Here is a 24,980-nt window from a genome sequence, read left to right as displayed (position 1 = left end):
ATATAAGACATAATTAAATAATCTGAGAATGGTTTAAGTGACTGTCAGGGTCTTTCTAGCTTAGTAATCATTTTAACTAGCAATGAGCATAATGTGTAAGAGTAGACTCTGGGACTGGACTGCCAGGGTACAGATGCCAGCTCTTAACTTTTCAGTTGTCCAAATTACCTAATATCTCTGTGCCTTGGTTTTCTCATTTACAAAGTGAAGATACTTTATAAGTTCTATATGAAAGCTAAGTGAAGAAATAACAAAGCTATCAGACGGTAAGGTTAGCAGTTGTATTCCCATATACTTAGAAGGTAGAAGGTTCTTTTTAGATAAAATGCTTCTTAAATTAGGATATCGTTTCTACTAAGATATATACTCAACCCGAAAAGAGGTGTGAGAGAAGTTTAAATTTCTCTGTGATCACTTAATGATTTTTTGCCATATATATATATATATATATATGGCACAATAAAAGCAAAAAAAAGCAATAATAGCAAATGTTAATAGCACAATAAAAGCAAATTGACTCCACAAGAGCATATCCCGTGTCTAAATATTATAGTGATTTTGATTGATGAAAACAAAAGATTTTGTCATATACTTTACTTTGTTGGTGTCAGTGACCTAATTGGTAGATCTATTATCAAATCTAAATGTGAGGTTATTTTAAAATTTAACCACCAGAAAAATCTTTCTTGCAATTTTCTCTCTTTATAAATGGAGAATAGCACATAAGAAACTAATTTTATAGATGTTCTTTTTATTGTAGAACAAGTTCTTCTGGATCAAAATTCTCAAACTCCTCCTCCAAGCCCTTTCTCAGTACAAGCTTTTAATAAAGGGGCAAGTTGCAGTGCCCAAGGATTTGATTATGGACTCGGAAATAATAAAGGTAGGTGTTTTAAGTGAGTCTTTTACTTACCTAACTGTAATATTTTTGTTACCTTCTCTTATAACCATTTTTATTACTGTTCACACACAAAACTTTAAGTTTGTTCCTAGAAAACTAACAGTCAAAATGTTTATGACAGTGTTCTTTTTACAGTATTGGTTTTATCCATTTTAGCTTAAGTTTATAGTTCTTGCTTACCTGTTCTTATTTTGTAGACACTCCTTTTGAATTCACATCATAAAGATTCTGTGTCACTATATCCAGTAGAAGAACTTTTATCATCCAGTTATTATTAAATGTTAATGAGCAAAAACGAACTTTCCAAAATGATCCATTTAAAATCAAAATATTTTAAGTAATATTTTTAAGTAATATTGCACATCAGCTTTATTAAACATGTGTGGTTTTCAATGTCTAATCAAGTTATCTTAGTTAATTTCGAATGACATGAATTGATAGCTTTGGGTTTGGTATGTATAATGAAACCAACAAATTGTAAAAAGAAAAACAAAACCCCTAAGCCATATGGATATAAAATGTATACAACTTGTTTCGGTTGCATTAATAGAAGAGACCAGCATCATGGACAGGCCAAATAATAATTATTTTGGAGTAATTTATGCTCGAATTTCATCCGAAATTCCATTTGTATGTAAATTTGGACACATTGACATGCTTTCTTATGAACCTGCTCCTAACTCTTAGCTTCAAAATCGACGATATTGTCAGAAGGTAGCATATAGCTGGACAATGGGTAGGAAGGAGAAGATAGCCTACATGGAAATACTTTTACTTTAAAATGTTATTTAAACTAATTCATGAGATTTGATTTCCAGACACAAATACAGTTGTTTTAATACCTGACTTGCAGAGCAAGTGAAATAGTGAAATAGTCAACAAGATACAGAATTACATCAGTATAGAGGAAATATTCAATTTAAAATAAAACCACTTTCTGTTTGATACCTTTATTACTTTCCACAAAGTATTTTTATTAAGAAGGAAGCCTTAGCTACAAGATTTCTTTTTGGCTCTTCCTCCTGCATCGGGTTGCTCTATCCTACAGGCTTGGGTACTATCTGCTTGCTCATTTCCGGTAGCTCAGATTTCAACTAACTTAAACTAGACCTTCATGCTTAAGTAGGGTAAATGCTTTGTGGTGTTTTCTTCATGTCCCTTTCCTTCTGCCGCTCCCAGTCCTTAAATTAAAATCTCAGTGTTTACTTACCACTATATACTTGTATAGTAATCTGTTTTAAAGCCATGTTTAATTCAAATTGTACGCTTTCAGTCTCTAAAATGTCTAAATTGTACTGGTGGCTGTCACATTAAATCAGTCTTTAAAACAGAATTTGTTAAAACATCATAAGAATAAAAACCAACTTTCAATAGAGACAAACATTGCTGAGAACATTTGTTATTAATTAGAAATAATGTATTACTTTTTTAAAGTGATATTGCTAATATTGTTCAAAAATAGCATGTACTTCTTAATAGGCTTTTAAAATATTTAGATGGAGTGAAGAAATATTAAGAAACTTTCATCCGATTAAATATATCTAACCTTTATTTATTATCTTACCTTTAATTGTAGTTCCCATTTTCTTTAACTCTTTATGCTATCCAACACCAAACAATTGTTTTTTGCAAAAATTCTTTTTCCTTAAAACAATTTTATAAAATTCTTCATCACCTCTAAAATCCTTTTCTAATCCGCAGCATTAATTTTTTTAAGTGAAGAGATGTAGCTTATGTGCACAGTTCTCCATATTAATCTGTTTCTTGTTGGTGTTTCATTTAAAATTTTATTTATGAAACTTTATTATATCTAGAAAATATTCCTGGAAAGGTACTGTTTTCCAGTTTCTGCATCAGCTAGTCTCCATATGGTTCCCCCCCAACCCTTCTTCTTCAGCATCATTTAAACTATTTAATATTTATATTCTCATAAATAGGGAGCTATCATCCATCCAATATATCATTTCTTATTTTTAAAAGTCTTTTTCTGTTAATGTCCTTTGTATTTAATTTTGAAGAAAATATCGGAATTCATGTCTGAGATACTATTCAAATAAGGTACCTCATATACCTTTTTTTCTTATAGGTCTTTTATAAATTTTTACATTGCCTATCCGAGCAAAAGAGTTCATGCTTTTAAAAATGTATAATTTCTCTGGCAATAACAACTTTAAAAAAGAAAATATTAATTTATAACTGTAATATAAATGTATTACTAAATTAATAACATATACTTTGCCTCCCTTCAGTCCTACATTGAACTATTCATATTATTTGCATATGTTCTGCACGAAGTGTACTGCGTATGAGGCAGGGTGATAATAGTCAATGTCAGGTACTGCACAGAAGACATCATCGACTTAGATCTTCCTTTATACTTGTATGGTATTGAATCAACTTATCATACTTACCTCATAGACTCTGTATTCTCTCCTGCTGCTGCTAGATGTTTGTATATGAATTTAAATGGATTTGTTTTTGTAAGTGGGCCATTATATAAAATTTGTTGGGGTGCTTCCATTATTAAAACAGCATACAACATTCGGTCCCTAATTTGAGAATAACAGTCACCAACTTCCACAACAGTTCTGAATTGGCATTGTTTTATTTAGTGTTTAACTTTATCTGAATGTCATAAAGCACCATTTACTTTGCCATTTTGGATGTTAATTAATAACAAGTTGTAGTTTTGACTGTTTTGCCCACTGCAGGTGACCAACTGAGTGCCATATTGAATTCCATTCAGTCACGGCCCAATCTCCCAGCTCCTTCCATCTTTGATCAAGCTGCAAAACCTCCCTCTTCCCTAGTCCACAGCCCATTTGTGTTCGGACAGCCCCTTTCCTTCCAGCAGCCTCAGCTTCAGAGTAAGTCTTGTCAGCCTTACCTGCCTCATCAAACCATTTCTGAAGCTTTGTTCTGAGTTGTTTATCAGTTACTAATTATTTATCAACTCACCTAACTGGTTTTATTTAATGAGGACGTTATCCCTTCCCACATTTTTGAAGCACTTAAGCTATTCTGACCTACGACATTCTGCAGCTAAGACATTTGTTTTTAATCACATTTTTTTATTAAGTGTAGTTATTAAAATATGACTTTTATATTTTCTATTCTAATTCCAGAATAAGCAAATCATACTATAAAATATATTAAGAAAACATTGATTTAAAAAAAAATTTTATAATATGCACGACTATGGTAAGCGTCAGTTATAAGGATAACTTTCATTGTTTTACACCGGATTTTTGTTACTTAGAGATGCCCCAAGAGAATGGACCTATTTCACTCTACCAGTGGGTGGAGGAGAGGCTGTACTGGGCAGGTTTGTTTGTTTCTTTTAAGTGAATTTGGTGTCTGTGAAATGTATAGCAGCTTAGGTTTCCAAATGTTCTCACAGTGTTGTTTCTTCTCTTGCTTTTTGCTGTTCTTGTTCTTGTTCTTGTTCTTAATAAGTTAAGCCAATCAGTTGATTCCAGTTCTGCCTTCTAGGATTGTTCTAGCCCTTTATCCATGATAGTAATTCATACTGATCTGGAAAACAGACCCAAAACAAATTACATGTACCTGGGTCTTCTTTTTTCTTAATAAGCTCCTGAGGCTTCCCCATAAACTTCTCAAACCTCCTAGTATGACAACAATATGCTCTTCTTGGCCTTCAGTTCACATGTTGGCTATACAGTGTATAAACGCACTCACTGAATTGAGAGAGTTTTTGGACGTCTCAGCTTGTACACCCATTTGTTTGAATTCAAATGCATGACCTCTTCGCTTTACTTTAGTAAAATACATCCACACTTAGATCTAAGTTATTTTTCTACAAAAATACTTTTATAGCTATTATTAGGATTACTTAAGAGAATGCCAGCTGGTTTAGTTTTTATTAGGAACCAGTGTAGTGCATAGTTAGCAAATGATGTTATTCATTATGATATTATTACCTGTCTTCGGAAAAGAGTATACAAGAGTATACTTTTTAGGTTTGCACTATACGTTAGGCAAGTTCAATTAATGAAATTAGTTTGTAAATATAAGTATCAATTTCTAGCTAATCATCTCTATTCGTGTGTAATATTCACTTTAATGTCTCTTAAAAGAAGAATTTCAAGGAAACATAATAGTGTCATGTGTGTGAAATAGTTTTTTCCTCCTTGATAAGCATTATAGAAGAATGAAAGAGAAGTGAAGACTTAGTTTACCCATTTAATGGAGTGACAGACACTTTACATTTAGACGTACCCAGGTTGCAGGAAGCTTTAAAGGTAAGGACAAGGAAATAAAAGGGAAAAAAACATCATAACCGGGCAGAAAATCATATGAAAAATAAAATTGTAAAAGAGAAATTACCCTGATAATGTCATAGTGGCAGCAGACAAGAGAACTAAGGAATAAGAACCGTTTTGTTCTACCTAAAGGGTTATTGCAAGTCTTCTCGAAAACTTCTCTAAAAAAAAGTATTTTTATTAGTGTTTTTATTTTACCAAATTACTTAATAAAATATTGTAAAAGAAAATGTAAAGACCATAAGAAAATCAGATTTGCCTCTTTTAAAGGATAATAGGTTTCTAACTGACATTGTGTCAATATAATTTTGTTCATATTGTGTCTAAGTGTTATCAGTACCACCACTTCCTTTACCACCATCTTGGAGCAAATTTGAAATCATGGCCTAGAAATGTCTCAGAATTACCAGTTTTCTGAATCATTACTTGCGTGTACTCCAATGATACAGACTTCTTATTCTCAGCAGAATATCACTGAAGTTTGACTACCCAGTTCCAGAAACCAGAAGGCTTAATCTTTAGCACAACTAAAAACAAGTATGGAATCTAAAAATAGTTTAATGTTTTGTAGATATATTAGAATTGTAGTAAGTACATCATAGGAAGATTAAATATGGCAGAGTTAAAACTACCTGAGTAAGATATTCTTTCCTGAATTTCACTGCCGTCCATCACACTAGCATTTCATCTTGCTTTAGAAGATGGCTTATTTATACTGAACTTCCCTTTACTAATTAGTAAAATGAGAATCATTTTTGTCTTACACTTTTGTGATTCTAAAATATTGTATAAAATATTATGCATAGAAGACTGTATTTACTAGTTCTTGCTTATTCTGATAAGTCGACTATGTACTTACTACTGTGGAGCACTTTAGTACATCCTCATTTGAGATAATGTCTCCATTTTACAGTTAAGGAAACGGAGGCTTAAAGAGGATAAATGATATGCCCTAGAAATATACATAGTAAATGGTAGAGTCAGAACATGAGCCCAGTTCTCCTGACTACAAAGGAGGCCATGTTTTTAAATATCTAGCTTTGCCTACTAATAAATAATGTAAAAATTTGTTCTTTAGTATATAGTTTTTACATTTCTGTTTCCATTTGGTTCTAGCCTCCAGAGTATTAGCTTGGTTTGGATTGGTTATTTTCCCCTTCATAGTTTAAGAATGTAGCATGGTTTAAAAGGAAAAGGTTTCCTAAATACTGTAACTCAAGTTCCCAGCTAAGTAGATGACATACATAAAGTAGGGACATACATAAACTGCTCCACATGTCAACTTTATGAGCATTATTAATCAGTATTTCTTTAGTTTTTTTTTTTTCCCCTGAAGCATAGGGTTTTTTTAAAATTAATCTTTGGAAATGAAAATAATCTGGCACATTAAATTCATTTGGTAATTTTTTTAAGTTGCAAAATTATTTTATACATGCACACATACATATATACATAGAAATTACTTCACCTGTTATTCTAGTGAAATAGAATAATTATAGAAATAAAAGTCACACAGTTTCCTTGTCTTAACCATATTTATATGTGTGCAAAGGCATGAGAGAGAAGAGAGATGTGTATATAAACTTTTCCTTTACTGTTCCATAATTTACTTTTTTATTTCAAAAGTATTTACGTAGGTTTTAGAATTGGTAAGCAATTTGGCAGTAAGTTTCTAGTGGACTGAGGTGGGGAATGATATAGGTGCCCGCTTTCTTTTAAGAATATTACATTCTGTATTTTCATTATCTTTTCCTCATTTCTTTTGAAAGCATCATTTTATTTGTCCCATATCCTCTGACAATATCTTATACATCATAAGCATTCAGGGAGCATTTATTGACTGGAAATGCCTAAGATGATCATTTCTTCAGTGTAAGCTATGAGTTTAAGATCATGTGTTTCTTGTTATCTTATGGTTGATATTCCTGTCCTTACTCAGAGTACATCTTCAAAATAGAGGAAGAATACTTCAGTAGTAATTAAATTTAACTATAATGTGATGATGTGATATCTAATAATTCTGAGTTTATACTGATGGAATTTTACAAAAGATCCTCCAGCTGAAAAACTGTATTTCACGTGACTCTGTTTAATATAAACATTTTCTAGCTACTGTCCAGGGAGCTAAATAATTTGCTTTTATTTTTTTTGTAGAAAAAAATGGTAAATAGAACATTAAGACAGTTTACGATTCTCCCAGAGATTTTAAATATGTAAACATATAATATATATATCAAAGTATGTCATACTTTCAAGCCCAGATATGACAGCTCTAGGTTACTTTGCAACGAGTTTTTCTGTTATACCCGTAATCACATTCTCAAGTGAGACAAAACTTTTGCTAAATGTGACAAAAGAGTCCACCTGAGTATCTGCATGCATATTGGTTTGTGTTCAAGAATACTAACATATACTAAAGCACTGTGTTTACTTACTTAGCTTATAAAGATGTAGTGATGGAAAGCCTTAAGCTCAGATTTCCTTTCCAGCCACTTATTTAGTTAAGTTACTTGATGCATCTGAGCCCTTTTTACCTCATCCATAAAATGAGGTGCCTAATAAACGTTATCTGTTGATATTGATATTGCCTTTTGATGCAAACATTTAACATCTCTCATGCTCCAAGGAAAAGTGGAGGAAATCACAGTCTCAGGGAGAGCAGTCTATTCTCTGTGGAGTGAGTTGCAGGAAAGGCACAAATGAGGTTTCCTAGCTACTCCTCAGTACATTTTCACAGCTTAACTTCATTATTCGCTTTGAGATTAATTCTTCATATGGTAACACTACATTCAGATGTTAGTATGAATATCAGTATAAAAGCCAGGTTTTTTTCTAAGACTTAGACTTCATTTTTATCCTGGATTATAATCCCAGCCCAGAATCTGTCTACTTATTTGCTTGCCTGGTGTGAGCTGTGGCATGGATGGAGCCCTTGACTTGGGAAAGAGACCTGTGTTTTAATCTCTGTGCTCCCTCCAGTTAGTTTTGTGACACTAAGCTGATTTCTCATACCCTTTTCCTCTTTATAATTTTTCTTAAGGATAATTAAAGGATGATATCAACAAAGATTTCGTAAAATCAAATAGTCAAGTGCAGTAAAACTTTTCATACTTGAACCGATAGCGTCTGTCCCAATGGCCAATATATTTATTTCAGTTTGGGCTCTAACATCTCTAGCATCCCTACAAATCCTTGTCATTTCAGTCACGGGCCAGAATTTATCTTGACTCAGTGTCTCCATCTTCTCTGTGGTAGGAAAGCTTCAACCCATGTTCCTTTCCCTCTTCATCAGTCCTCACTTCATCCTAGGAATTTAGACCACAGAGAACGCTGGTGTTGTTTATAAGACAGTGTGCCCGAGTGCATCTGTTTGCTTTCTCCTGACCAGATCTGACCTTTTGTCTCTCTCTCCCTTTGCTCCCATCTCCTTACTGGCTACTAAATTTATTCCACCCTTTATTACCATTTTTCTTCAGATGGGTCATTTATTCTTCCATCATTTATTTACCTGCGTTTGTTAAATATCTAGTCTATGCTAGGCTATAGGGAGCAATAACGTAAAGAAGATATTATCACTGATCTTGAAGGGCTTTTGGAATACTGAGGAAGGCAGCCATGTTGAAAAAAATGATGGTATTATTTTAAGTCTGCAGGAGCACTATTCACAGGATGCATTGGAAACATAGGAGAAGAAACTGCTGACTCAGCTAGGAAAGGTTAGAGAAGGCATTAGATAAAGAGATGGCCCCTAATCAGAGTGTTGAAGGACTCATAGGAATTTATCAGGCAGCAGTGGGGGTGGGGAAGGAGGTTACAGGTGTCTTTCCTCTCTAAGAATAGCATGAGCTAAGTTTTGGGGATCCATTGACTCAAAAATATTTACTGACCACCATCTACATGTCAGGCACTCTTCTAAGTACTGGTCATGCAAAGAGTCCAGTTTGGGAGGCTTTCATAGTAATCCAGGTGAGATATGATGGTGGCTTTACCAGAGTAGTAGCCTAAGAGATGGTATTAAATCATGGAATATTGGATATATTTTGAAGGGGAATCGACAGGATTTGCCTGAAGATTGAATAAGCAATGAGAATACCAAAATAGTGGAGGGCAAATCTAAGATTTTTGCCTAGGCATTTGGAAGAATGTAATTTCCATTTAATATGGGGACTGTAGGAGAACTGGGTCCGGAGGGCAATAACAAAGGCTTAATTTTGGACATTATATTGGTAAGCTACTGTTGCATAACAAACCACCCCAAAACGTAATAACTTAAAATAAGCACTCTTTCGCTCACAATTCTGTGGGTTAGCAGAGTAGGCTGGGTTCAGCTGGGTAGTTGTTGTGATCTTGCCTGGGATCCTTCATGCATCTGTAGGTCAGCCAGGTATTTTTTCCTTGGGGATTGGCTGGCATGAAAAGGGTGACTAGGCCAAATATCTCTTGTCATTCAGTGGGCTAACCTGGGTTTGTTTGCATGGACATTGCAGGATTCTGCGAAAACAAAAGCATGCACAGTCTTTTGAGGCTTAGGCTTGACACTGACACAGCATCACATATGCCATACTCTGTTGGTCAAAGCAGGACACCTATGTTCAAGGATGGAGAAATAGACTTCACTTCTTGATTAGAGTTGCTGCAAAGGGGCATGGTACAGGGATAGGGATAATTGTCACTGTGTTTGCAAATGATCAGATATGTTAAGTTTGAGGTTCCTTTTAAGTCCAGTGGAGATATCAAGTTGAGATCGATGTAAGACCCTGGAGTTCATGGGAACTGTCTGGGCAGGACACATAAGTTGGGAGTTCACTGGCTTATAGCAGAATAATTTGAGAGTTGCCCTAAGGGTGGATTAAAGCAGCAGGAAAGTAGGTATAGGGAGAAAAGAGAAGATGCCTAAAGACTGAGCGCTGGGGCACTTCAGGGTTTAGACATGGGAGAGAGGAGGAGAAGTCAGCAAAAGAGACTGACAAATGGCCATAGAAATAGGAGGAAAACCGAGTCAGTATGGTGTTTCTGGAAGCCAAGTGAAGAAAGCATTTCAAGGAAATAGTGACAGGCTGTATCGGATGTTGCTGATGGGTCAGGTAAAGTGAGGATTGAGAAGGGACCATTGGATTTAGCAACGTGGAGGTCACTGATGATCTTGATGAGAGCAACTCTAGTCGGATGAGATGCCAAAGCTCCATTAGAGTGGGTTCAAGAGAAAGGGGGGAAGAGAAATTGGAGACAGTTATTATAGATAAATTTGTCAAGTTTTACTGTAAAGGGAAGGAAGACACATAAAGTGAAACCAGGGCAGAGGATGTGAGATCTGGAGAGATTTTTGTTTGGTTTGGTTTTTAATGGGGACAAGGTAACATCAGGGTTGTTTTTTAATGAGAATGATCCAATAGAGAGAAAAATTGCCAGTGCAGGAGAGAGGGGAGGATTGCTGGAACAGTATTCATCCGTGGCAGAGGGGATGGGATGTAGCGCAAAGGGGAAAGGTTGGCCAAGTAGGAGCAGAAATAGGTGATCCACCATAACAGGAGAGGAAAGAATGTTTAGTGTTAGCAGCTTGAGAATGTTGTCCATTTGTTTTTTGTTTTGTTTGTTTTCTCAGTAAAATAGGAAGCCATCATCAGCTCAGTTAGCATGGGGAAAGTGTTGGTGGTTTGAGGAAAGAGAAGATATGAAATGGTAATCGCTAACACATGGCAGTCATTTACCACATAACAGGCACCATTTTAACCACTTCAAATGAATCAACTCATTTGATTATGTTAGGAAACATGATTCACTTGAGAAACTTCACGCGTTTGTAGCTTAGAGTGTTAGTGTCCTAGTGGCGGTTTCTTACACTAGAGAGGGTGGGGCCACATCATGAAGGGTCTTATAAGCCACTCTTAGTAGTTTAGACTTTGTCCTGTGAGTAAAGTGAGTAAAATGGAGGGAGCAGATGAAGGCATATATACTTCTGCAGAATTTTAAACAGGAAGAATGATATGCTCAGTCTTACATTTGTGAAAGATAACTAAAAATATTATGAAAAAGGTTCTGGAGAAAGGGAGAGCGTTAGAGGCAGGGATTCCAGAGAAGAGCTTGAGTAGGGCTTATACTAAGGTAAATTACAGTGGACGTATAGAAGAAGGGACAAGTTTAGAAACACGTAGGCAGTAAAATTGTACGGGACTTGCTAATCACAGTTGAAGGAGCCAGTCTAGAATGGCATCCATTTTTCTGTCTTTGTTTTGAAAGGTTATATGCTTACCTAATGCCAATACACAGAATAAAAAGCAGATTTTAAGAAAAAATGAGTTCAGTTGGGTAACTTAGCCTCCAGTAAGCTGTAATATAATTTGAATGTGGGAAACATACTTAGCATTTCTGTAACTGAAGATGGCATTGTTGACTGACAGTTTGAAAATACATCTTTACAGATTTTCATCCATCTTCCTTTCTGCATTTGTATCATATGGATGAATGTTATGTTCTAGTGAAAAGCTTATTTCTATTTTAGCCTTCAGTTGGAAATTTTGTTCTAGCTGTCATTCTTTTATAATTCATGTAGTATACTAACATTTATATAAGTAAATTTTAGTTCCTATTCTGTGTCTTAAGCTCTTTTTCTTCTGATACATTTAGTAGGATTCCACATTCTGTTAGTGCTTATACATATCTACATTTATGTGTGTATATATTTTTTAAGATATAGAAAGAAACCTAATTCTATAGATCCTTCACAAACAATGATAATAACATTTTGTCAAGTTTACAGTAGAATGACAGGAACAGTGTTTCTGACTTTCTTCACTCAATTTAAACCCTGGTAATTGTACATTTGCATTCGTCTCTGAATAGTACTACAGATATTTTCACAAATAGACTCTTAAAACAGGCAGTAAATGGTTAAGCTTAACTTATAATTCAGATATTCTGGAAATTACTTATTTTAAAACTATTTATTTTTAAAAATATAAAAAACTAGTTTATTGGTTAGTGAGGAGACGATATATAAATTATACCTTCACCCTGGCCAAAAGATGTGAGCAACCAAACAACATGCAGATAAGAAATAAGTACAATTAAGTGTAGGTATTATTCCCACATCTGTCTATTGATGTTTTGGAGGATTTAGAATAAGGTGATAGTGATGATAATTACATCCTCTAGCCAGCAGCTGCCAGGACTGACAGCTTTAAATGCAAATTCACTGGGTATAATCCAAAGAAAATGAAAACACTTACTCGAAAAGATACACGCACTCCAGTGTTCATAGCAGCATTGTTTACAATTGCCAAGGTATGGAAGCAACCTAAGTGCCATCAACAGATGAATGGATGAAGAAGATCATTACTTCGTTGTTGACTCAAACCTGAAAGAGTATACGCCCCTTTCTAAATCTCAGAACTGCAGTTTTGTGTACTGCCACCAGATGGTGACAGGTGCCTTGATTCTTCCAGTGTATTGTCCCAATAACAAGGTCAAGGTCCTGATACAGCAAAACCACAATTTGTCTTTGTCCAACTGAAATGAGAATGCTTTCCTTATTAAAAAGAAAAGTTATACTGTTTTATTATTATCATAGGGAGCCTAGGGAACAATTTTTTTAAATACAACTTACGATGAGCTCAGAGTTTCTATGACCAGAGAATGAATGAAGTACCCCAGGGAACTTGATACTCGGGATTTAAAACAAAGAAAACAAAGAATAAATGACATGTAAAGAACCGTTTTGTTAATAAGGGGATACTTTATACCAAACAAACAACGTTGACTTCAAATGAGTACTGGAGGAAAAATTCCAGCTTTTTATATTGTTTTAAACATTATTCTCCTTAGTTAACTATATTATGACAAAAAGATCAAAATTCTACAGACATTAATTTAATAATTGATTGTTTTATCTACAAAGCAAGGTAAAAAGGAGCATGATTAATCTTCATCAGATGTCTAAAAGTTGATCAGTTTTTTCTTCTGTGCATAGATAGCAAAGTATCTCTTAAGGATTACTTCCCTTTTTAAATTGAAAGATATAAATCTTTTTAAAAGTTAACTATTTCAAAGTATTTTAAACATGAGCTTGTGAAAATTAAATGTCTAGAACAAGTGTTGTGTGAAATCACAGCTTACTGTACTTAGGCATTTAACAGTAACCTTTTGTAGACTTTCAAAAGATGTTTCTTTCATCTTATTCACTCTGAATCATACCTAGGACTCCAGTCTCTTTAGGTTTTGTAACATATTGGAAAGACTTTAAAGGATGATTTGGCTTCAAAACTTTTTCCAGGAGTTTGTCCTTAAACCTCTTAACATCTTATCTAATAAGTGTCCATGTAGTTTTGTACATTTATGTTACGGGTGCTTTTAATTAAGATAGTATCTGATTTCCTGCTCCTGTGTCCTCCTGCTAAACCCAGTCTTCACAGATTTTAGCGACCAAGCTACGAGACTGTATCCTTACATTGGCAGTTTGAGTCGTCCTTGAATTCCAATCAAAACCTGGCACTCTCCTAACTGACATTTTCAGTGAGAGTTGCAGAGTAAGTATTATATGAGATTGAAATAGCATAAGACCTCATTTTGCAGTTCCTGGTGCCTTTGAGTTTTACATACTTTAAAAAGAAGAATGCTCAAAAATATTAAAATTTTAACATTTCTTTAACTTAGAGGAACATGACTTGTTGGCATGTGTCTCCATCCCTCCATCCAGTCCTACCATTCTCTCTTGAACCAACTACAGGGGGTGTTTGCAGTTGTCCTTATCCACAGAAATTGCTCTATTCAGTTTTTGACTTTTGTTTTGCTAAGTTCAACTGTCAGTTCTAAGATTTCATTTTACTTGCTCTGTTGGCAGTGTTTGACAGGATTGATCTTTCTCTTTTCCTTGAAACACCTTCTTCCTTTGCCTGCTGGATATCTCCTACCTCAGCTCTTCATGTCCAATCTCTTTTCTACATCCTCCTCTATTCTGTATTCCTAGGAATGTCCCAGGGGTTTGGTCTCTTCTAGGCCTTGCTACCTAAGTTGTCTTATCCAGGCATGGAGTATTGCCCAAAATCTGCGTGCTTATTACTCTCAGGTTTATCACCGCTCCATCTAGGATGTATTTGTTCATTGTCTCTCTCCTTTTACTGGAAGATAAGTTCCATGAGAGTAGGGACTTCATTTCTGTTCATCATCTTATGCTCAATTCCTAGGACAATGTCTGACACATAATACATACTCAGTACCTTATATGGAAGGATTCTTGGTTTTATGAATAGTTCATCTTTAATCTTGGCCATAATAATGAATCAGTCAACTATTACTTTTTCTGTTTTGAGAAAACTGTGTGTTGTATTCATTTTTTTAATTTCAATAATGTTAAGAAAGTTGTCTCCTTATTACCTGAATTTATTTCAGCTCACTTGATTACATTTATTTTCATTGCCATGAGTTAAAATTTTAAATAGTGGATTTATTTTCAGATTTAGATAGAGATTTTTTTTTAGCATACTGCTTTTGAAAGACCACTTTAAAGGTTCTGTTAATTTTTTGAAGAAAGATAATTTTTTTTTAATTTTAAGTACTTCATTTTCTGCATGGTGAATCATTAATGTGTCTAACATTTTCAGTGACTTGTAAATCTTTTTTGCTTTGTGTTGTGAGACTTTTTATAAACAGAATTTGGTATCTCAGTAATAAGATCGACAAAACAAACACCAAATATTGGGATTAGCACTAACATTTTTTACTGAGGATGGACTCAGAAAAGTAGTTGACCACAAATGTCAAGTTGGGTCCATTCTGAGATACATACTGGAAAAATTATAGTCATGTGTCCATACAGAAAAACAGGTGACAATAGGTTAAACTGTAAGTAACATCTCTTTATCTCCCACTATTTACAAAAAAAAATTACTTATAAACTTTCATTTATAAGTAAGTGAGCACCAAATTAAAGAAAACTGAGTTAAAGAAATATTAGTCTGAAAAGAAATGCTCCAATTTGATTTATCAGTGCTATGAATGTTATTTAACTTTTAGGCTAACACATTTGGCGCTGTCGTTATTAGTCTAAATTAATTAATTTGACCTTTGTATTCAGTTTTTAATTTTAAAGAAATAATAAACTTGCTGGAAAATTTAGCAGAATATAAACTTTTTAATAAGTTAGTAGTCGCGCATACCATTTGAAATGCTTTGTTTCTGCTTGTGTTCTCTGCTAAATTTTTTTTCCATTGAATCTGTGCTGCTTCTTTGCCAATGTTTTCCACTGTAGAATCTCCATCTCGCAACCTTGCTTCTCGTGAGCGCATTTACAAAAATTATGGTGTAGCTGGGCCTGCCTCTGCTCTCTCATCTCTGTCTCACAAACTGAAGGGTGGGTATGCGTGCCTTCACGGATGGGCCATTCTTAATAAACCTAGGAGGTTTCAAGAAAGAAGTTTTAGTTCACCTCAGTCATTTTCATCTCATTCCATTTAAGATTAAAGTTTATAATTTTATTTAAAATTTGATATTTTGGGGTAATTTGTGATGTATCTGTTCAATATTGTATTGATTATCCTAACTGATATGCCTGTTTACTATATGTAGGTTAAATAGAACTTTTGCTTAATTTCAAACCTATATGAGATATTAAATAAAATAAGTACGTAGAACTAAATGCCTTTGGGGAATTGTAACACCATTATTACCAGAGCGAGGTGGTACATGTGTAAGCCGTAAAGCACATTGTGATCTATAAGAATATAGTATCTCACGTGACAGGTTAGTCTTCAACTCATTTTTTCTGTTAGGTAATGTAAAAATCACTTTCCTGTTTTAGTTTTTTTATGAGAAACAGTTTGATAATTAAATCCTTTAGTTTACCTTACCTTTTCAGGGCTGTCCTGTCTGGCATGAGTCTTCCTTGTAGTATTTTCTTAGCTGCTTAGTTTTAATACTTTAAACTTAGAAATGTTTAAACTATTGACAATTGATAAAATGCCAGATGATTTTAAAATATGCTCTGGTGTTATAAAATACTGTAGATACCTAGTCACATATTTTTGTCTTAGTGTAATGTTTAATTAAACTTTTAAAATCTTGTATTCCTAGAAATGAGTAAAACAGTTTTACATTTCTCCTTTGTACAGTTGACAGTGATACTGTATAATATTGTAGTATAATTATAGAACCTGATCTCTGTAGTATATAGTCTTGTGTAACCTGATATATAGTATATACCATGGCATATCATATTACAGTAGTATTATATTATGATTATATTATAGGGTGGTATTATATAACCTTTTATTTATAATTTTGGCATAAAAATATGCAGGTTATTAATGAATACCTAATATTTAATATTTTTACTAATCTGTTTGAATGTGCTACATTTTTATCCTGTCCTGTATTATTTTTTCTTTAGAATCTTTTGAGATTAAAAAAGTGTCCATTATTGCTTAAACTTACATATGATAAACGTTAAACAAAAGTGATGAATGTGAAAGTTTTTACGATCTAAAGCTTTTTAACATATTGTGTTGATATTTATTGATACTTAAAGCAGCCACATGACCATTTTTAGTAATACTTACTGCACGCCTCAAAACTTTTGAAACCCAAATGAAGAAGATGAACATCAGTTAGTTAGTATGTGGGTTTACCACACTTAACTAACTTGACGTATTTGTTTTTTAAAAATATATGAAATATATTTTGGAAAAGTAAATTTTTTCGGCAGGATTTAACTGTAATCTGACATCTTGGGAAGAAATAATTTGGCATTATTTGTGTGCCTAGACTCCAACAGGTATTCAGCTGTCACCACTTACAGATCTTAAAAAAATATTCACCATTACTTGAAGCATAGAGATAAGGTACACAGCTGCCCATACTCTCTGGCCCTCTCTATATAACAGACATTTTTGCTAGCGTATGACAGGTGGTGTTCCTGATATTTGGAAGATTCAATTGTTTAGCCAGTCACAGTGGAGATTTCCTTTATGAGGAATTGTGCATCATGAATTACAAAGCAAACCTCTTTCAATTCACGAATTAATCTTGTAGAGAGAGGGGTGCCAAATATTAAAGATTTACTGCTCATTTGTCTAGATTCAGCATTATGTATGTTTCAGCTCATGAAATAAACGTGATGATGAAGGCATTTCCAGCTGTCAGAGTAATAACGAAAGCTAGTGCTCCAGACATCAGTCACTCCAAATTAGTGGCCAGGACTAAGCTGATGCTTGATTCTACCAAATACGGTACATTGGTTTATAAAATGTGACCCTCACACAACAATGGCTGCTGTCGCCTCTGCCCTGTGGCCGTGGGAGCCATAAAAGTAAAAAGTGAGTTTTCAGAGAATCTGAAGATTTGTGACTAGCAGAAGGGAAAGAAACTAAGCAAATAGGAATTTGTTTGCTCATTTAACAAAAACACTTACTATGCTGACCCATTCTTGACATGACATCAGTGGAGTGTAGTAATGAGCGAAAATGCCAGCCCTTGCAGGCCTTCCGTGAGGAGGCAGATGCCATGGCAAAGCTCTCTTGACGTATAGGTAACTAGGCTGCGACTCTACAGACACACATTGCAAGCAAGCCCCAAAACACGTTTCTACTTTATCCACATTTGTTCATATCCCTGTAAAAAGGAAAAAGAAAGAACTACAGTGTAACCAGAGTCATCTCAATTTACTAAGTATCCTTTTTCAAAAAATATAAATGCTTCTAGCAAGGTTTATGGATTTTCCGTTTTTCATGTCACTTGAATCACTTCAATCAGGTTGCTCTCCTCCTAACCAATGAACTAGTATCACTTGTACTGAGGGTAGAAGTTTTGATTTTAGGGAGGAAAGATAATCTTGAAGGTTGTACCACGGACTGACAGCAAAGACGACCTGGCTCTAGTGCCTCAAAGGAAAGCATGAAGTAGTAGGAAGGAGAGACACTGAATGAGGGCCAGGATGCCAAAAACAAGTGGTGCTCATGTAGAAACATCTAATGCTTTGCCTAGGAAAGAGCGAGATTATTTTTCTTTTTTTCCTTTTTGTTTCTGTTACTCTCCTGACTCCTTGTTGAAAGGCCCCAGAATTCAGACTTGTAATTCTAATTCTGAGGATCCCACCATTTTTCTTCTTCAAGCTCTGAGTTCTAACCAGCTAAACTTACGAACTAAATAAGCTTTTAGAACATAACCTCTTTACAGATAACAGACTGCCTGCATTACCTGTAATTAAATAATAGCTTTAGGGCATTCATACATTAATTATAAATGATTCTAATCCAAACATTAGAATATTAGGATTATAAAATGATGTAATCGAAATTTGACGAGAATTCCCCCTTTTTTCTTTATTCTTGAAGTACTTTTGTCTGTGACAAGCAATACAATTTTTTTTAGCTATGTTTTTAATTTCATTGTTTAGTGGATAAATCATCAGTAAGTTATAATTATATTAACAAGTTTCACTATGAAACGGACCATACAGGTGACCGAGGGACTATCTCAACATCTTCTAGACCCGTCTGTACATCAGGAAAATCAGAACTGTCCTCCAAACACAGCAGAACACTGAAACCCGATGGACGTATGAGCCGGACTACCGCTGACCAGAAGAAGCAGAGGGGTACGGAAGGGCTGTCGGCTAGTGAATCTCTCATGTTGAAATCCGACGCTGCAAAGTTGAGGTCAGATTCTCACAGTAGGTCATTATCCCCCAACCATAACACCTTGCAGACACTAAAATCTGACGGGAAGATGTCTTCTAGCTTCAGAGCCGAATCCCCAGGACCAGGTTCTCGGTCATCATCTCCTAAGCCAAAGACCCTCCCAGCCAGCAGGTCTGGCGCATCCAGTGCTAGCTCTACACGTTCCTCCTCGCCTCATGATAAAAGTCTACCTCAGAAAAGCGCTGCTCCTGTTAAGACGAGACTTGATCCTCCTCGGGAACGTTCCAAATCGGACTCTTACACCCTTGATCCAGATACCCTCCGCAAGAAGAAAATGCCCCTCACAGAGCCATTAAGGGGACGATCAACATCACCGAAACCAAAACCAGTACCAAAGGATTCTAAAGACTCCCCTGGATCCGAAAATAGAGCTCCTTCTCCCCACGTGGTACAAGAAAACCTCCACAGTGAGGTGGTTGAAGTCTGCACTTCAAGTACTTTAAAAACAAATAGCCTAACAGACAGCACCTGTGATGAAAGCAGTGAGTTTAAGAGTGTGGATGAAGGTCCGAATAAAGTTCATTTCAGCATAGGAAAAGCACCACTGAAAGATGAACAGGAAACGAGAGCATCCCCCAAAACAAGTCGGAAATGTGCTAATAGGCACACCAGGCCCAAGAAGGAAAAATCTAGCTTCCTCTTCAAAGGAGATGGAGCCAAACCTTTAGAGCCAGCCAAGCAAGCCATGTCCCCTTCCGTGGCTGAGTGTGCCAGAGCCGTCTTTGCCTCTTTCCTGTGGCACGAAGGCATAGTACACGATGCAATGGCTTGTTCTTCTTTCTTAAAATTTAATCCTGAACTTTCCAAAGAACATGCTCCTATAAGAAGTAGTTTAAGCAGCCAGCAGCCTTCAGAAGAAAAGGAAACCAAATTAAAAAATAGACACTCATTGGAAATATCATCTGCACTGAATATGTTTAATATTGCACCTCACGGACCAGATATATCTAAAATGGGTAGTATCAACAAAAATAAGGTATTGTCTATGCTTAAGGAACCTCCTCTGCATGAAAAATGTGAAGACGGGAAAACTGAGGCCACTTTTGAAATGTCCATGCATCACCCAATGAAGTCTAAGTCTCCTCTTCCCCTGACTCTGCAACATTTAGTGGCTTTTTGGGAAGACATCTCTTTGGCTACTATCAAAGCAGCTTCCCAGAATATGATTTTTCCAAGTCCTGGTTCTTGTGCAGTCCTTAAAAAGAAAGAGTGTGAGAAAGAGAACAAAAAGGCCAAAAAAGAAAAAAAGAAAAAGGAAAAGACAGAAGTTCGGCCCAGAGGTAATTTGTTTGGTGAAATGGCCCAGCTGGCGGTAGGAGGACCAGAGAAAGACACCATCTGTGAGCTCTGTGGAGAGTCACATCCATACCCAGTGACATACCACATGAGACAGGCTCACCCAGGTAAGCGATGTTATTGAATATATGTAAGTACTTTGTGTAGAAAAACAAATTAGGTCACTTTGACTTAAGCTGTTCCATGAATTATGTTAAAGTACAGGAAAACGTTTGCCCAGAATTTATAGTGTCTTACAATGTAATTTTTAAAGTGCTTTATCAATACAGTATAGGGTTCATGAAAAATAGGTAAAGAAATCTAATAGTATGGTGGTAAGGCAATCCAGTACTATTTCATTTTAATGTATCACATTCTAAGATACTGTTAACTTTTTAAATATTTTATGTGTTACCCAAAGGACGCTGTTAAGGTGTCTCACACAATAGAAATAAGGACGTGTCCTTTCACACAATAGAAATAAGGACATGTCCATACACACAGGAAAGACTGCAACATTAGGTCTCCTTTGATTGTATTGTTTTCCTGTTCAGAATTGCAAATTCAATTAGATTATACGGATTTCTTTGGGCATTTTCCTGTGGAAGAGATATTAACTGTTTCATCAGAAGACAGTTTTATGTTTTAGGTAAATGTAACGATTTCTGTAACAATATTCCAAAATTCACTTCTTATGGATTTGGGTAAATGTTTTTCTCTTCCGACATATTACACTGTAACCTTTTGTAAAATACATGATTTGTAAAATACATTATTCTCACAGAGTGTTTTATACCCAATACCTGTCTTCTCCAATTTTTTTTAGCATACTTAAATAAATCTAAATGTACCCATATCTTAACAGTTCTTCTCATCTGCCTGTATAGAGTATCGTCAGTATTTTAGGCATCATTTACTTGATTACTTTCGGTTACACCTGCAATTTGGCTGATGTAATTAACAGCCCAGGTGGCGGTTAGATATTTGCTTCAGTATTTTGCTTACTTTGAGAAGGAAAAGCCGTCATTTATGTACAGGTGGCAAGGAGCAAACTACTAAGGACACTTAAAGTGTTAAATTTTTATTTATGTTCTTACTTCAAGGTTGTGGCCGGTATGCTGGTGGACAAGGTTACAATAGCATTGGGCATTTTTGTGGAGGATGGGCTGGTAACTGTGGTGATGGTGGCATAGGGGGAAGCACGTGGTACCTGGTGTGTGATCGCTGTAGAGAAAAATACCTCCGTGAAAAACAGGCTGCTGCAAGGGAGAAGGTATTTTTATTTTGTTCTGGCTGTGCTATTAGTGATAAGGATAAACCTTATAAAAATCTCTTTTTATGATCATATTATCAGACAACTCCACATAATCGATATTAAAGATCAGCCTTCATAACAGGAATAATATATACATTTATGTACCAGGTCAGCTGTTTTTAATTACAAAAACAAATTATATCTTGGGATAACACAAAACAACCCTCCTGTAGCATACATACCTTATGGACAGATGTTTACTGCGTAATTTTTTATTATTAATTTGTCTGCTATTCTACACATGTATATAGCTTTCCCTCTTCACCTTTATCTCTCTTAACTCTCTCTTTCTCTTTTTCCTCTTCTTTTTCTACTCTTTATCTCCTCTCTCTTTTTCTTAATCCTTAATTATGTTGAGGACTCATGGAAAGTCAGGATCATTCACACTAGTGACACACCTAGCTAAAAATATTTGCCAAATATACACACACACGCACGCACACACAGATTATTTACTCTTTTATTTAGATAACTACATTTAGATTTTACTACTTAGGTTTTTTAACTTTCCCAAGGAAAGAGAAAAATATAGTTTGCTATTAGTTTTAATAAAAGTTCAGGAGAAGCATGAAGTGAATGTTGTTTTTGGGAATCACTATTATTCTTTTAAAGCAGTTCTACAGTATTGAATAATTTTTATTGGAAACTCGAAATATTTAGGTTAAGAAATTTAAAATTTGAGTAGAAGTAGGAAAAGATCCGTACAAATTTCCTTTCCAGGTCAAACAATCTAGGAGGAAGCCAATGCAAGTCAAGACGCCTCGTGCCTTGCCCACTATGGAAGCTCACCAAGTGATTAAAGCCAACGCCCTCTTCCTGCTGTCCCTGAGCAGCGCAGCCGAACCAAGCATTCTGTGTTACCATCCTACAAAGCCATTCCAGTCTCAACTTCCCAGCGTGAAAGAGGGCATTTCTGAGGATCTTCCAGTTAAAATGCCTTGTCTCTACCTGCAGACATTAGCTAGGTAATATAACTCGGCTGTTGTTTTTTTAAATCACTTTGGATTAACAGCTACTGTTTAATATCATGCCCTGAATTTCCACACTACAGTACGTATTGTATACAGTAAAGTGACCTCCAGGAATTTATTTTCTGAGTTGCCTTAACTCAGAAATAGGACTGGTAGAGGTATAAACTTTAGAGTAGTAGGTATTTGAAAAAATATGTAAATACTATGTTGATCTGTCTTATTATTAATGCACAGTATGTCTTAGTAAGACTTCAGCTATCTTTTACTCTTTGGTAGGCAGACGTCAGTGAGTTAATAGCGGGAAATGCTAAAATGGAAATAAACCGATATTTGCTATCCAAAATCTTTCATTTTTCAAATTATTCTGTTAGCGTTTAAATGTTGGTTAGCTGAGTACCAGCTTTGTGTTACACTAAGATGAATATAATAAAATCCTGACTTCGTGTGTTCACACTCTGGTGGAGACAGATATGTAAAGGAAACATTTAAAATGTTACGTGAGGAGTACTTATGATAGAAGTGTGTATAGAATACTGTCATAGCATAAAAGGTAGAGAGTACCTGAATCTTGCCAAGGAAATAAAGAAAGGTTTCCCAGAGGATCTGATATTTTAGCAGTCTTGAAGGATAACTAGAAATCAATCAAGCAGGAAATGAGAGGAAAGCAATTCCTGACATAAACCACATATGTGAGGACACAAATGAAATAGCATTACCCATTTAAGGAATACAGGCTTATTAAAGTATTGGTTACCAGGAGAAATATATGAAGTGTTGTTTCCCAAGACCAGGTAATGCGTGGCTCTGTAGCCCATGCTAAGGTTGGATTTTATCCCATAGAGGAAACAGTGGATAAAGAAGAATTTTAAACAGGGAAATGCGTGAACTGGTTTGCAGTTGGAAGATCACTCTGCTGCTGATGTGGAAACCGGATCAAAGGGCTTAAGTGAAGATGGAGAGAAGCCTGTTAACAGTGTACTGTTTTTCCTATATTGGGCTTTGCTGGTGCAACCCATATGTTCATGCATTGTACACTGATACTCTAAAACAGCCTTTCATAGGCCAAATTCAGATTTTTTTCATCAGCTGACAAATGAAGATTCCTAGAAATTGCCTGCTGCCGTGGCTTACCAACCAACAGTTCCATTTTGAGAAGCAGAGTTATGTAGTTTGTTTGTTTGTTTTTGTACTTATTATTCAGTAAAACGAGTGGGAAACAAAAATGAAAATGTGAGACTAAGTACGTTTGGGACTGCAGGGGAAATCATCAGGAATGCCGAGTACAGCAAGCCTTCAGCTTCAGTCACCTGTTTACTGTACTTAGGCTAGTACCTCTCTGTTCCAGTTTGAAAAGGATAGAATCAAATGGTAAAACATGTAAAAAATGCTGGCATACTCTAATTATGGATTTTATATTTTTAGCCCTATGGGGAATAGATATCCCTCTAACCCATGGAACATTTCATATATCTAATCTTTTTCAAATTTCACTCTTAAAAAAAAAAAAAACGGTCACCGCCTGTGCTCTAGTGGTCCACGCAAGAAATGTCATGAGCCTGAAGCAAGGCAGTGATGATGGGGAACAAGAAGGGGAATAGTGAGAGGGAACCTGGTATCCACAGGCCTAAGTGACTGGTCGTGGTCGAGGGCTGAGCCTGCTGTGACACCGAGATACTTCAGTGTAAGGCATCTGGATAGCTGGTGGGATCACTCACTAAAGCTAGAAGATGGAAAAGTTCTAAAAAGGAAAGAAAATAAATTCAATTTTGGATTTGAAATGTTTATGGTACCAGGAATATCTATGTGTATCTCCTTTGGCTTACATCTACAACTCTTTTAATACTTTAATCCTCAGTTACAGACTTAATGAGTTGCTTTTACTTTTATGAAGGAGATTAAAAATAGAAAGTTATCTGTATTGCCATCATACTTTTTAAGTTATTGGGTTTAATTTAATGCAGACATCATCATGAAAATTTTGTGGGTTATCAAGATGACAACCTATTCCAGGATGAGATGAGATACCTGCGTTCAACATCTGTACCTGCCCCGTACATATCAGTAACTCCTGATGCGAGTCCTAATGTATTTGAAGAGCCAGAGAGCAACATGAAGTCCATGCCACCCAGGTACTTGAGTTATTGTCTTTCTGTTGAGTCCAGTGTTTGGTGGAAGAAAGACTGTAAGCTAGAAGAGAATGCTCTAGAAGTTCTTTCACACATACCTCCATCTCGGGAAGGAAGTTGTGTCAACTCTGCTAACTGTTAGAGCAGTAAGAAAAAGCATGCATTCAAGAATCAGGTAAGGTCCTTGACAGCAGAGGCAGATCCGGTTGGAGAGAAAAGATCAACTAGTGAAGTAATAAAGGATTCCATTTCCATTGTGTATTATATCATTTAATGCTGTAGTAAATCAGACTAGAGAAAGGTCACTTTGAGGCCATACTTAGAGAAGGTTTCATGGGAGAAGTAGCACTGAAAGTAGATCTTGAGCTTCTTGGATTATTACCTGCACTGCTCCCCCCCAGCCCCACCCTACCCCCTTGTC

The 24,980-nt window shown here is 35.5% G+C and overlaps 1 protein-coding gene across 8 annotated transcripts in view; it reads left to right on the top strand.

Annotated features, from left to right (window-relative positions):
• The window catches only part of MYCBP2 (MYC binding protein 2), a 271,756-nt gene that overhangs the window by 205,355 nt on the left and 41,421 nt on the right, over positions 1 to 24,980 (top strand). For 7 of the 8 annotated variants that reach the window (XM_024753921.1, XM_024753923.1, XM_024753924.1 and 4 more), the window contains 6 exons: positions 761 to 883; positions 3,613 to 3,768; positions 18,632 to 20,275; positions 21,251 to 21,420; positions 22,183 to 22,427; positions 24,395 to 24,562. In XM_024753921.1, coding sequence (XP_024609689.1) covers positions 761 to 883; positions 3,613 to 3,768; positions 18,632 to 20,275; positions 21,251 to 21,420; positions 22,183 to 22,427; positions 24,395 to 24,562 — 2,506 coding nt within the window. The remainder of the gene's footprint in view (positions 1 to 760; positions 884 to 3,612; positions 3,769 to 18,631; positions 20,276 to 21,250; positions 21,421 to 22,182; positions 22,428 to 24,394; positions 24,563 to 24,980) is intronic. The other variant, XM_024753922.1, reaches the window with a different exon arrangement.

Source organism: Neophocaena asiaeorientalis, unplaced genomic scaffold (assembly GCF_003031525.2).
Source record: "Neophocaena asiaeorientalis asiaeorientalis breed wild unplaced genomic scaffold, Neophocaena_asiaeorientalis_V1.1 scaffold212, whole genome shotgun sequence".
Lineage (NCBI taxonomy): Eukaryota > Metazoa > Chordata > Mammalia > Artiodactyla > Phocoenidae > Neophocaena > Neophocaena asiaeorientalis.
The sequence above is the reverse complement of the archived record's forward strand: the minus strand, read 5'-3'. Positions and strand labels throughout refer to the sequence as shown.